General features: G+C 55.6%; 1 protein-coding gene across 4 annotated transcripts in view; it reads right to left on the minus strand.

Moving 5' to 3' along the window:
- LPIN1 (lipin 1) overlaps positions 1-12741 on the minus strand; it is a 135186-nt gene that overhangs the window by 19501 nt on the left and 102944 nt on the right. For all 4 annotated transcript variants that reach the window (XM_047782622.1, XM_047782623.1, XM_047782624.1 and 1 more), the window contains 3 exons: positions 8030-8156; positions 6451-6599; positions 5902-5988 (listed from right to left, as the gene is read on the minus strand). In XM_047782622.1, coding sequence (XP_047638578.1) covers positions 5902-5988; positions 6451-6599; positions 8030-8156 — 363 coding nt within the window. The remainder of the gene's footprint in view (positions 1-5901; positions 5989-6450; positions 6600-8029; positions 8157-12741) is intronic.

Consider the following 12741-nt stretch of genomic DNA (forward strand, 5'->3'; position numbering starts at 1 on the left):
TGTGTGTGTGTCTTTTCTAGGGCTGCTCCCACAGCATACGGAGGTTCCCAGGCTAGGGGTCAAATCAGAGCCATAGCCACCGGCCTACTCCAGAGCCACAGCAACGCAAGATCCAAGCCGCGTCTGCAACCTACGCCACAGCTCATGGCAACGCCGGATCCCCAACCCACTGAGCAAGGCCAGGGATTGAACCCACAACCTCATGGTTCCTAGTCAGATTCATTAGCCACTGAGCCACGATGGGAACTCCTCTTTTTGCCTTTTTCTATGGCCGCTCCCATGCCATATGGAGGTTCCCAGGCTAGGGCTCCAATCGGAGCTGTAGCCTCCAGCCTACGCCAGAGCCACAGCAACATGGGATCCAAGCCGCGTCTATGACCACAGCTCACGGAAATGCCAGATCCCCAACCCACTGAGCAAGGCCAGGGATTGAACTCGCAACCTCATGGTTCCCAGTTGGATTCGTTAACCACTGCGCCAACACGGGAACTCCCTGGTCCCCGTCTCTTCATCCCTCTTACAACATCTGGCCTGGAGAGACACTGCCGGAGACAGGAAAGATGACCTTGGGTAATCTTTTACCTCTTTGTTCTTTTTTTTTTTTTTTTTGCTATTTCTTGGACCGCTTCCGCGGCATATGGAGGTTCCCAGGCTAGGGGTTGAATCGGAGCTGTAGCCACCGGCCTACGCCAGAGCCACAGCAACGCAGGATCTGAGCCGCGTCTGCAACCTACACTACAGCTCACGGCAACGCCGGATCATTAACCCACTGAGCAAGGGCCGGGATCGAACCCGCAACCTCATGGTTCCTAGTCGGATTCGCTAACCACTGAGCCACGACGGGAACTCCGCTTTTACCTCTTTGACTTAATTTTCCAAGTTAAGCTAAGCTTCTAGAGTGGAGTTTCCCCAGACTCACAGGCATGAAGAACAGACTTGTGGCTGCCAAGAGGAAGGAGGGAAGTGGGATGGATGGGGAGTCTGGGGTTAGTAGATGCAAACTATTCCATTTAGAAGGATAAGCAATGAGGCCCTACTGTACAGCACAGGGAACTAGATCCAATCTCCTGGAACAGACCAGGATGGAAAATAATATATTTTTTAAAAAGAAGGTACACAGTGGGGTTTCTCAACTGGTTCTCATTTGAGGCTTTTTCGTTTTTCAGTTCTTTGGGCATTCCTGCGGCATACGGGAGTTTCCTGGGCCAGGGATCAAGCCTGCGTTGTAGCTGAATCTAGGCCACAGCTGCGGTAAAGCTGGATCCTTAACCTGCTGCGCCACAGCAGGAACTCCAGCCGCTGACATCTTGGACGACCAGACAAATAACCGCGGGTGCAAAAAATAAAAATAAAAATAAAAGGAGTTCCCGTCGTGGCTCAGTGGTTAACGAATCCGACTAGGAACCATGAGGTTGTTTTCCATCCCTGGCCTCGCTCAGTGGGTTGAGGATCCCGCGTTGCTGTGGCTGTGGTGTAGGCCGATGGCTACAGCTCCGATTAGACCCCTAGCCTGGGAACTTCCATGTGCAGCCCTCAAAAGGCAAAAACAAACAAACAACCAAAAAACTGCGGGAGGTTTGGGAGCGTCCCCACAAGGCCACCTCTTTGGAGGGTTCTGAGCAGCATCCCGGCCTCCACCTACCAGATGCCAAGGACACGCCCCAGTCACGACCATCAGAGAAGTCCTCAGACGCCGCCACACGTCGGCAGGAAGCAAAATCGCCACTGAAAGCCCCTGATGTAGGGGAAAGGGACTGCTGTGGCCCTATTTGCAGCCTTAGAGGCAGTGCCCTCACCTGGTACCTTAAAGAAAGACAGCTCCGTGCCAAACTCGGGCTTGTTCCCAGCCCTGCCTCCACGGCCCTTTACCTCTGTGCCAGCCAGCTTTCCAGGTCACATACACGGCCTGCCCTCTGCACCAGTGCTTCCCTTCCTGTGAGCGACACCCCCGTCCCCCGTCTCTCAGCCCCTCCTCCCACTCCTCCTTCCACCCGCGATGAGCTTTTGAGGCTCTGCTCATCCGAGTGCAGGTGCCACCTTCTCACTGAAACCTTCGACTCCTCGGCCCTCCAATCAGAATTCATTTCTCCTTCACTTCATCTGCATCTCTCATCCCCCCCGCCAAGCCCCGTTACAGGAGTGCTGTGTGTCTCCTCCTACAGGATCCCAGGATCCCTGGAGGGAGGGGCAGGCAGCACCCTGCATGGCACCCAGGACAGCCCCTGTGCACACTGGGTTTAATCAGGGCCCGCAACATCCCTGGGGTTCTCACGGAGGCCTGCGGACACGCCTGTGACGCACCTGCGACTCCAGCCACAGACCCAGCATCACAGCGCCGCTCAGCCAGCAGGACCCTAAGGGACCATCTGGTCCAATGTCCTCACCTTAAGGATGAAGAGGCCAAGGCTGGGAGTGGGGGGCAGGGTCTGAGGGTCCATGGGGAGCCAAAGGCGGTGGTCCCCAGAACCCAGGTCCCCTGACTCCCCCACCAACATGCGGACCCCTCCCTTCCCAACAGAGAGTGATGACACAATAACCCAGCAAGACCTGAGGTGAAAGAAACAACCACTCTGGCCCAGAGGAGAAAAGGGCTCCTCGGGAGTCTGCTGAGGATTATTTCCAGCCGTCAGCAGCATCCCAGCTTCGGAGGATGCATTCGTTAGGCCACGGCTGAACCGATGTGTCCATGGGAAACACAGGAAGCCTGCATTCTTGCTAAGTCATGGAGACACTGACTTCTGGTTACATGAATATAAAAATATTTGTCAAGCAAGGCAGAAAATTAGAGCAATGACTGTCCAGATTCAGCCTCCCAAACGCCCACTGGCTCAATACCCTGCAAATTTTAGGGAACAATCCTTCTTTTCGCTGCTTCTACATATTGAATATGGATATTTGAATACGAGGGAGTTTCATATATCTTCCATTTGTATCTGCTATGGCTCTTTTTAATCAATAGCCAAATCGACTTTTAAAAATCAAAAAGCAAGCTTTATATCCTCCTCTATGAGCAAGGAGATGGCCCACCTAACATGGTTTCTTGCAGGCTGACTTATTCAAACAAGCAATTACATTTGGCAAAAAATAAATAAATAAGATTTTCCTCATTTTCCGTTTTTTCCGAGCAAGTGGCTCAGACTGGTTTTTCCACTTGAGAAAACCTGCAGTGGAGTCCCCTTTGTGGCTCAGCAGTAACGAACCCGACTAGGAGCCATGAGGACGTGGGTTTGATCCCTGGTCTCACTCAGTGGGTTAAGGATCCAGTGTTGCCATGAGCTTGGTGTTGGTCACAGATGCGGCTCAGATCTGTGTGTGATGTGGCTGTGGCGTAGGCCAGCAGCTGCAGCTCCGATTCAACCACTAGTCTGGGAACTTCCACATGCCTTGTGCATGGCCCTAAAAAACAAGAAAAGAAAAATACTGCAATGCGCAAAATTTAAGGGGCACCCAAAGTCAAGGAAAGCAGCGTTAGGAAAGAGTGATCTGTCCGAAAACCCTCCATCGAACAGCCTCTTCTTCCTGATGCTCTATCCTACCAAATACTTCTCTATTTTTTTGTTTGTTTCTCTTTTTTGGCCACCCGAAGGCATATGGAGTTCCCAGGCCAGGGATCAGATCTGAGCCACAGCTATAACCTACCACCAGATCTTTAACCCACTGTGCCGGGCTGGAAATCGAACCTGTGTCCCAGTGCTCTCAAGACGCCACCAATCCCGCTGTGCCACAGCGGGAACTCTGCTAAACGCTCCCCTAACTATGTCTCCGGGCAATCACATATATGACAGCAACAGACCTCACCACCGTTACCAGTTCTCAGCCCCTGCACACTCCTTCCAGCTGCCGCTACCCAAGACAGGGGAGGTGGTGTGTGGGACGCTGCCTGCATTCGCCCCAACCAACAGTCCGCCACAAAAGCTGACGTCTCGTCCAGCCTGGGCCCGGACTCAGTGATGCCACCAAGGCTATCGAGCCAGGCCGAGCCCTTGGGTACCAGAAGCCCAGAGGAAGAGGCCACAAGAGCCGTCTGGGGAACCGACGCTGGCCTGGGAAGGTTTCGTGAGGCCCGTGGTGTCAGAGCTAGAAGTTAGGCTGAAAAACTTCAAGAGGCAAAAATCAGAGGCAAAGGCAGGCCCGGCAGAAACCATCACACGTGCAAAGGCGGGGAGATGGGAAAACGAAGCACCGCGTGGGGGACCCATCAGCCTGGATTCTCGCAAAAAGGGTCTGGGGAGAAGCGGCAGGAAGTTGGGAGCTTGCAGAAGTGGGCCCGGAACTGCTGGGCTGCAGAGCCAGCCCCCCGGGAGCCTGCCCTTAGTCCCGTACAGAGCCCCTGAAGGCCATGGCCAAGCAGAGGGAGCCAGGCGACACTGGCCCAACCGTCTGGGCGCCACTGAGGACACATCACCTCCCATTCAAGGTGCAAGTGCCAAGCTCCTTCCACTCAACCAAACCCAACAAAACTCAACAGAACACAGCAGGTGCTCGGCAACCCTCAGATGCTCACCCACAGGCCTGACCCGTTCTGAACCACTCCATCCAACAAAAGGCCGGCTAGGCATTCTTCGACAAGCTACTCTATTTTCTTTTTTTTTAGGGCTGCCCCCTCAGTATATGGAACTTCCCAGGTTATGGGTCAAATCAGAGCAGCCACTGCCGGCCTATGCCACAGCCACAGCAACGCCAGACCCGAGCCGCAACGGCCACCTATGCCATAGCTTTATCGTTGCTCAAAGGTGAAATCTAGAAAAGGACGGTCAAAGCGATGAGCTGGACACCTGACAAGTCCGAAGCCTTGACCCCCACCAGGGTGGAAGGTCCTCCCAGGATCTCGCCCCCACCCGTCCTAGAGCGTGAGGTCCAGGAGGCCAGATTCCGTGCCCACTTGATCACCACGCCAAGCACTGGCCACAGGACCAGGCACACAAGAGGCGCTCAATAAATGCTGGATAAGGACCAGGAAAGTGTACTTCTCTCACTTGTGCTCAGAGCGCCCGCCACAGCTTGAGGGCACGTTCCTTCTTCCCTGTCACCGTCACTGTCACCACCCCCGTCATGCCCTCCATGGGCCAGAGGTGAGCACACCAGGCTGGGAGTCTCGTCAGCCCAGGGCGCCTCCCAGATCTGACTAGAGACCAGAGGGCGCTGGGGGCAGAGCTTTCGCTTACAGGGGAGACTCTGATCCAGAGAAAGATGGGCGAAGTGTGACTAAGCACAAGCCGGTGTGGCGGCGGGGAACCCCAACGGCCCCTGAACCCCACAGGTGAACCAGAGAAGGGAGGGGCCCGGAGCTGAGCCGACCGGGGCCTCCGTGAGGGCTGCCTGTTAGAAGCTATGAGGCTCTGGACCCATGAACTCTCTAAGCTCGGAAATGCTACTGCCTGCTTCTCAGAGTCCCTATAAGAATGAAGTGAAGGGACACGGGGTCCAGACACAAGAACCACTCCGGATCTACCTGACCTCCCGCCCTGGCATCCCAGGCACGGCCCCACTGCAGGCTGTCATAGGTTTGGGGTCCCCGGCAGAGCCCTCCCACGACCAGGTGACAAGATGAGGGATGCTGGGTAGCCCTCAAAACCTGCTTGCAATCTGTACTTTGTAACCTCAAATAAATAAATCCCTTGGCTGACGTCAGACAACCACTTGCCCTCCTGACTTTCCTCGGTGTGAAAGGAACCTGAATGCGTCCACACCAAGGCTGCCGCCTTCTTCCGTCTCCATCCATCTTCAATGCCCCTATCGCTTTCTCGCTTGCCTTTTAGGACTGAGTTCAAATTTGGAGTTGGCAGGACTTGAGGGGCGCTCAGGACCTCCCATCCCCACCGCTGCCAACCCTCCCCGGCCGAGGGGCACCGTCTTTGGACGTCAGCCCCGCAGGGAAGTTTCCGCATGCAGAGTACTCACTGGCTCACTTTATGGTACAGCTTGGCTATGCCCTGGTGGGTCCAGTCCTTCCCAAGGGTGGGCAAAATGTGGCCAAGAGTGTCCGACCTGAACAAAAACACAGACGAGAAAAATAAAATGAAAAGGTCATCACAAAAGGGAAAAAAAAAAAGACCATTTGATTCAACGCACTATCAACGCCTCATAAAAGATGCAAATGAGATGCACGACTTGCTTTCCGGGCAGAAAGGAACAGAAGCCACCACACGAGGATGCGCGTGGAGGGCTGTGCGTTCGCGAGGGGCACCTTGGTCTGATCGCCCATCGAGTCCTCGCCTGAGAGAAGGGCCACGGCCCGAGGGCGCGCCAGAGGCACCCACGTGGGTGGCACAGCCAGGGCACCACCGCGCCAGAGGGACGTGCCCCCCGACCCACCACAGCTGTGTGACTCCAGGAGCTACGACTCCCCGAGCAGCCCTGGCCGCCCCAGAACTTGACCTGCACGAGCCCCGTGATGCGCTGAGAGGAGGCGACCCGCTGGCCCCAGGCCGGGGTCCCAGCTGCACCCACCTCGTGATGGTTCCATCAATGTCGGAGATGATCACCTTATCGTCCCAGTTCCACAGGTAGATGGTGCCCTCGCAGCGACATGTCCCCTGATACTGCGTGGTGACACTGAATACCACGTCGTTGGGGCCGTTCTTCAACTTGAGGCTTTTCTGAAACACAGGAACCCTGTGTCTGCTTGAGGGGAAGCCCCAGAGAGAGAGAGACACTTTGCTTCTGTTCCCCCAGAAATCAGATCTGGATTTTTTTTTTTTTTTTTTAGGGCCACACCTGCGGCATATGGAGGTTCCCAGGCTAGGGGTCGAATCGGAGCTACAGCTGCCAGCCTGCACCACAGCCATAGCAACACTAGATCTGAGCCATGTCTGCCACCTACACCACAGCTCACGGCAACACCCGATCCTTAACCCACTGAGCGGGGCCAGGGATCGAACCTGCATCCTCATGGACACAGTCAGGTTTGTTTTGGCCGAGCCACAATGGGAATTGCTGGATTTTTTTAAAAATTATCATCCGAGGTCACTGTACAATCCTTGCCCTGTCCCTCAAGATAAGAATCGTGCTTTCAGGACCTGGGCAGCCTGACCAACAGCTCCCCTCACGGGCCCACGTCCCACGCGGGGAAAGGACAGGCTCTGGGGCCCCTCACAGGGAATCACACCTTCAGACTGGGATGCACATACCAGGCCATGACCAAGCAGGAAGGGCCATGACCAGGGACACGAATCTGAGCCAGGTGTGCAAATCCAATACCCACCGGAGGAGAGCAGCCTCGGTCACGTGGTACCTCACTTCTAGAAGCGTATGCTCCCGACCCCAGGAAATGACACCAGCTTCAGGAAGCAGAATCCCCTCTTGGCAGTTCTCAAACTCCATGCTGGGGCCCTCGAGTCCAAGCCAGGTGGTGGCCGGAGGCCTGGTTGCCCCCCAGGAGGCCGTCAGGCCACCTGCCATGCAGCTGCTGCCTGGGGACTGCTGGGCTGCAGGGCGTCCCACCGTCCCTTAGCTTTTGCCTTCAAACACCATCACAGCCAAGCCTGGTCCCCACGTGCCCTTAGGAGATGAGCCGAGTGGGATCACTTGCTCACTGTCCTCTCCCCTCATGGGACACAGGCTCAGGTGCAAGGGGACACTAGGGCCGGGGTGGCTCTCTGCTCCCTGAAACCCTCTGAATCCCACCACACGTGCTCCACGCCCCCAGTTCAGGAGATGCATCTGGTTTAACCTCTCTAAAGGCGGAAGCAGCCCTGCGAGATTTGGTCATCAGTCCCTTACACCTCAGGACAGAGTTGCCCCCTCGGGCTGCCTTCTTCCAACACTTTCAGAACAGGAGGCTCCAGGACAGCCTTGGGGGTGACAGAGGAGAAGCGACTCTGAGCAGCCAGCCCAGGCAGGAGCTGACATCGGGCGCAAACGCGAGGCATTACAAGGCGGATTTGCGGGAAGCGGAGGGCAGCGGGCGCTCTGGGACAGAGAAGGTGCCCGGCGTAGGGGTGGGAGCCAGAGAGCTGGGGGGACACCCGGACCCTGGGCCCGCCAGTCGGGGGCCGGGCCTGGGCCAGTGCCCCCCGAACGCACTCACCAGCTGCTCCGACGTGAGCCGCAGGGTCTTCCTGTAGCTGACGCTGGACAACAGGGGGAGGTGGCTTGTGCCGGATGGCTTGGCAGCTGCGTGCTCCTCATCACTGGAGGATGATTCATGCTTCATTCTGGAACACACGGTGATGTGATCGCCAGTTAGGAAATGCATCTGGGTGGCCGTTAAAAATGCATTAGCCGGAATCAATGACCAGTCAGCCGGGTCTCTCCTGAGTGCTGTCTTGGGTGGTCATTTTCCATGTGCTGTGATATCGTCAATGAGCTCCCGCGTGCCCCCCCTCCATGCGCCTCCTGCATTATTCAGCCGGGGCGGCCCCGCCTCCTTCACATCCCTCTTTACCAGCTATCATCACTCTATTTTAAACCACGAGGCTCCCTTCCTGCTAGGTGGGGTGGGACTCCATCCTGCCTGGAAGGATGCTCACACATTCTCCTCTCTGCCCATCCCAGGCTGTGGGCCAGGCACCAGGCGTCCAAATTTCCTCCCCGTCCAGACGCATCAGTCCCCTGTATATACCTCTCCGAATGCACCATTCCAAAGAACAAGGACACTCTGGGACTTACAGGTGCCAATGAAGCCGGGAAGACTCCCCAGTCCTCGGCCAGGCTACCCCTACTCCCGGCACAGAAGCCAATGCTCCCAGCTCTCCCAGCTTCTCCCCATGGCAGGGGGCTGGGACGTGCAGGTGGGAAGCGGGCTCATTTCCTTTGAACAGCTCACACAAAGCCTATCAGCAGTTAGCTGTTCCCTGGGTTCAGACCCTGCTCTGGCATAGCCCCCAACCCAGCAGAACTAGATCTGCCTTCCCAGGACATTTCTGTTCGGGAAAATGCCTCAATGCTACACAAAGTGCTCAGTAAGCCACTGCGAGGCTCAACAAGAACGCTGAGCAGGCACAGCCCAGCTCCAGGGACGTGCACCTCCCTGCCCAGCTTCCTGCTCAGCCCACCCTTCTGTGCAAGTCTGACACGAACATGGGCTCCATCAGTCTCTTCTTTTCTTTCTTTCTTTTTCTTTTTTTCTTTTTTATGGCCGCACCTGCGGCATATGGAGGTTCCCAGGCTAGGGGTCTAAAGGGAGCTGCAGCCTTTGGCCCACACCACAGCCACAGCAACGTCAGGTCCAAACCTCCTCTGCAACCTACACCACAGCTCACGGCAACCCCGATCCTCAACCCACTGAGCGAGGCCAGGGATCGAACCCACAGCCTCATGGTTCCTAGTCAGATTCGTTCCCGCTGCGCCATGATGTGAACTCCTCCTCCATCGGTACCTTCTTACTGCAGGGAGCGCTCACCTGGCCCTCCAGACCTCCTGCCTCCCCTTCCCGTCCATCAGAAAATAAGCGGGTATTTCCTATGCAACCCATTGCTTTCTTACCCTGTGTGTTCATTCCAGAAGCAGTTCCTACAATCCAATCCTCCCCCAGACAAGGGCCGACGAGAAGGAGGACCCTGTTACACAGAACCCTGTTTCTGTGTTCTTTCCACTGGGCTCTTTCCAAGTCTAGAATGAGCTGCCCCTCCCGGGGCACCTGCTTCTATGAGAGGCCGCCCCTGGGCTGCAGGCTGGTGAACTGGAGCTCGAGTAATCAGAGCTGCTGCTTCTTTTCTTTTTGTCTTTTGAGGGCCGCACCCGTGGCATATGGAGGTTCCCAGGCCAGGGGCCAGCCTATACCACGCCACAGTAATGCCAGATCCGAGCTGCATCTGCGACCTACACCAAAGCTTGTGGCAACACTGGATCCCCAACCCACTGAGCGAGGCCAGGGATCAAACCTGCATTCCTATGGATACTATTCAGGTTCTTAACCCACTGAGCCACAACGGGAACTCCATCCAGTGCTTCTGGGCACCTTGCCAGGCATGGAGGACTGAGCAAACAGCCTGGCCCTGCTGCCCGGGGCTTTCTGTCTAAACTCAACACAGCAGGACAAAGACTACCCTAGGAAAGCAGAGGACACCCCAAGAGGGGCTGGACTGTCTGGGCTGGAGTCACCGACCTGGCCATCATGGGGACACAGCCCTGGTGAAGACGCCATGGTATCAGGTGACTGTCCATGGAGACAGAGCGCATAGGCCAGAATCCTGGGGGCTCCATGGCAGGGCTGAGCTACACGTGCATGAATCGGCAACTGTGACACTGGGGGCTGGGTCAGATTCAAGCCCCAGGAACTTCCAGCTGTCCTGCTCAGCTCACTTTTCTTTCAGACTTGATTCCCTGATGGGAAAAGGCAGGGGAGCAAGTGGCATCCCGCCCACCAAGGAATCCAGGATGCCGGCAGGTGACAGACAGACAAACTGGACTGGGAGGCGTGCATCCCAGCAAAGGCCTCACGTCCACGGAGTTCCTCTCTGGGCCTCAGCAGCTCGTCTGGAAAATGACACCGAAGTGCCTTCCACTTCCAAGCCTGCCCATCCTATGACTGACGCTGGTCCTTCTGAACCAACAACCCAGAGGTTTGCACACAGACAGGCAGACGTGGTCCTGGAACCAATGGCCGTGACAAGCAGGTGGGAACCCAGGAGGAGAGGCTACAGGTCCCCAGGGAAGTGGAACACATCGACACGCCATGCAAACAGTTTGGAGGGAAATGAGACCCAAATGTGATTTGAAGCACTCAGCGTCAACAGACTGATGTGTGCTCTGAGGTGGGACGCGGAAGCGGGGCGGAAGAGCTGTTATTTCCATCTGAGGCTTTAAAACAAAAACCAAAAGCCCTAAGTGGGTGCAGCCACCATCTGAAGGAGCAGAGTGAGGAAAAGGCAGATGCAGAAAGTGAGATGGGAGCTGTTCGGCTGGTGTCTGCCGGGGCCGGCTTGGGGCAGGTGCACGGTCATCAGCGGACCTGCCACCAACCCCCCGACCCTTGCAATGGTCCTTAATGTCATTGCTTCTGCGGCATCTGCAAGAAGCAACAGAACAAGACAAAAGGGCTCATCTCCCTTGAGTGTCTGTGATCAGTCGAGGCGCTGGGATCCTCTAAGTTAGCACTTGCCAGCGTTCAGTTTTCAATGGTATTTTAATGACTTGCCTGGTGACAGGCTGTTTGCTCAATTAGGAGGCTTCAGGGACTGTTCTGTCAATCACGAATCTATCAATTAGGAAAGCACGCCAACACTTTTTTGCAGTCAACTGCTTGCATCTCATTAGGAGACCAAGAGTCGAGGACGCCAGCAAAAATAAAAAGAAGCACGTGGCTCCAAAGACTTTAGATGGAGGCTGTTGGGGATCTCAAATCCTGTGTAAAGAGTCAATTCTCGATTTTCCAGGTTTCATGAAGAGGTGTAGCCTGATGAACTCAGAGTGGTCCACAGTCTTAAACTATTTCTATGTAACCGAAGAAAGCATTTTTGGCAATATCCGAATAGAACCATATTAGATCCTAAGAAAATCGGAAATGCATCAGATAAACTGCCAGCTAATGTTGCAGCTTGGGAAGAGCTGCTCAGGTGTCCCGGGCCTCATCACCCCATGGCCTCCAGGAGCTGCCTCCTGACCCCCAGAAAGGAGAATGCAGACCATGTGCCAGCCGCTATGGGGTTCTGTCCGCTGTAAACCTCTCTGAGTGCGGCCCGCCTTCCCCAGGCTTGCGTTTGGTCGCATCGTAGAGCATAACTTCCAAACATCTGCCACTGCTTGGTTAGGATGAGCCTGTGTGCTCCAGGTCACCAGAGAGCCACCCTCCTGACCGTCCCCACGGGTGCCGCAGACACAGCCCGTGTGGCCCCGTTGGGTTTCGGTTCTGGGTCTCCTTCCTCGGAAAGGTGCTCGAGGATCAGGTGGGCCAGCACCCTCGGTGGGGGTGTCAGTCTGGTCCCCGCTTCACAGGAGGAGGTGGGGACACTGAGCAGCTGACGAATTCACCAAAGACGACAGAAAGGGGTGACCAGGTCCCAGCTCGAGCCGCCTCTTAGGTTTGGAAATTACTGCGGAGCAGAGAGGTTCTCGAAGAGTCCCCGGAGAGCAGGCATTTCCAGTGCAGCCAAACTGCTGGTTTAAACTGCTTAGGAGGCGTTCCTGTTGTCACTCAGTGGTTAACGAACCCCCCTGGCCTCGCTCAGTGGGTTAAGGATCTGGCATTGCCATGAGCTGTGGCGTAGGTTGCAGACGTGGCTTGTGTCCAGCACTGCTGTGGCTGTGGTGTAGGCTGGCAGCTGCAGATCCGATTTGACCCCTGGCCAAGGAACCTCCATATGCCACTGGTGGGGCCCTAAAAAGCCAAAAAAAAAAAAGAAAAAAAAGAAACCTGCCTATGACAGAAAGCCAGCATCTTCTTTTTTTAAATGGCTGTACGTGCAACATATGTAAGTTCCTGGCCAGGGATTGAATCCAAGCCTCCGCTGCAACATATGCTGCAGCTACAGCAACACTGAATCCTTTAACCCACTGCACCGGGCCAGGGATCAAATCCGCACCTCTGCAATGACCCAGTCAGATTCTCAACCCACTGTGCCACAGCGGGAACTCCAGGAAGGTGGCATCTTTGCTTGAGCCCCTTTCCTGGCTGCTCTGGACACAGACATCAGGCTTATTCCTCTGCTCAGAGACAGAAAGGAGTTTGCCCAAGGCCAGGACTCCAAGCCAGATCTGCCTGACTCCACAGTCTGCTGTGAACAGCCTGCCACTTCCAACAACTTCTTTTTTTTTTTGTCTTTTTGCCTTCTCTTGAGCCACTCCCACGGCATACAGAGG

The sequence above is a fragment of the Phacochoerus africanus genome, chromosome 5, assembly GCF_016906955.1.
Source record: "Phacochoerus africanus isolate WHEZ1 chromosome 5, ROS_Pafr_v1, whole genome shotgun sequence".
In the NCBI taxonomy this organism is placed as follows: domain Eukaryota; kingdom Metazoa; phylum Chordata; class Mammalia; order Artiodactyla; family Suidae; genus Phacochoerus; species Phacochoerus africanus.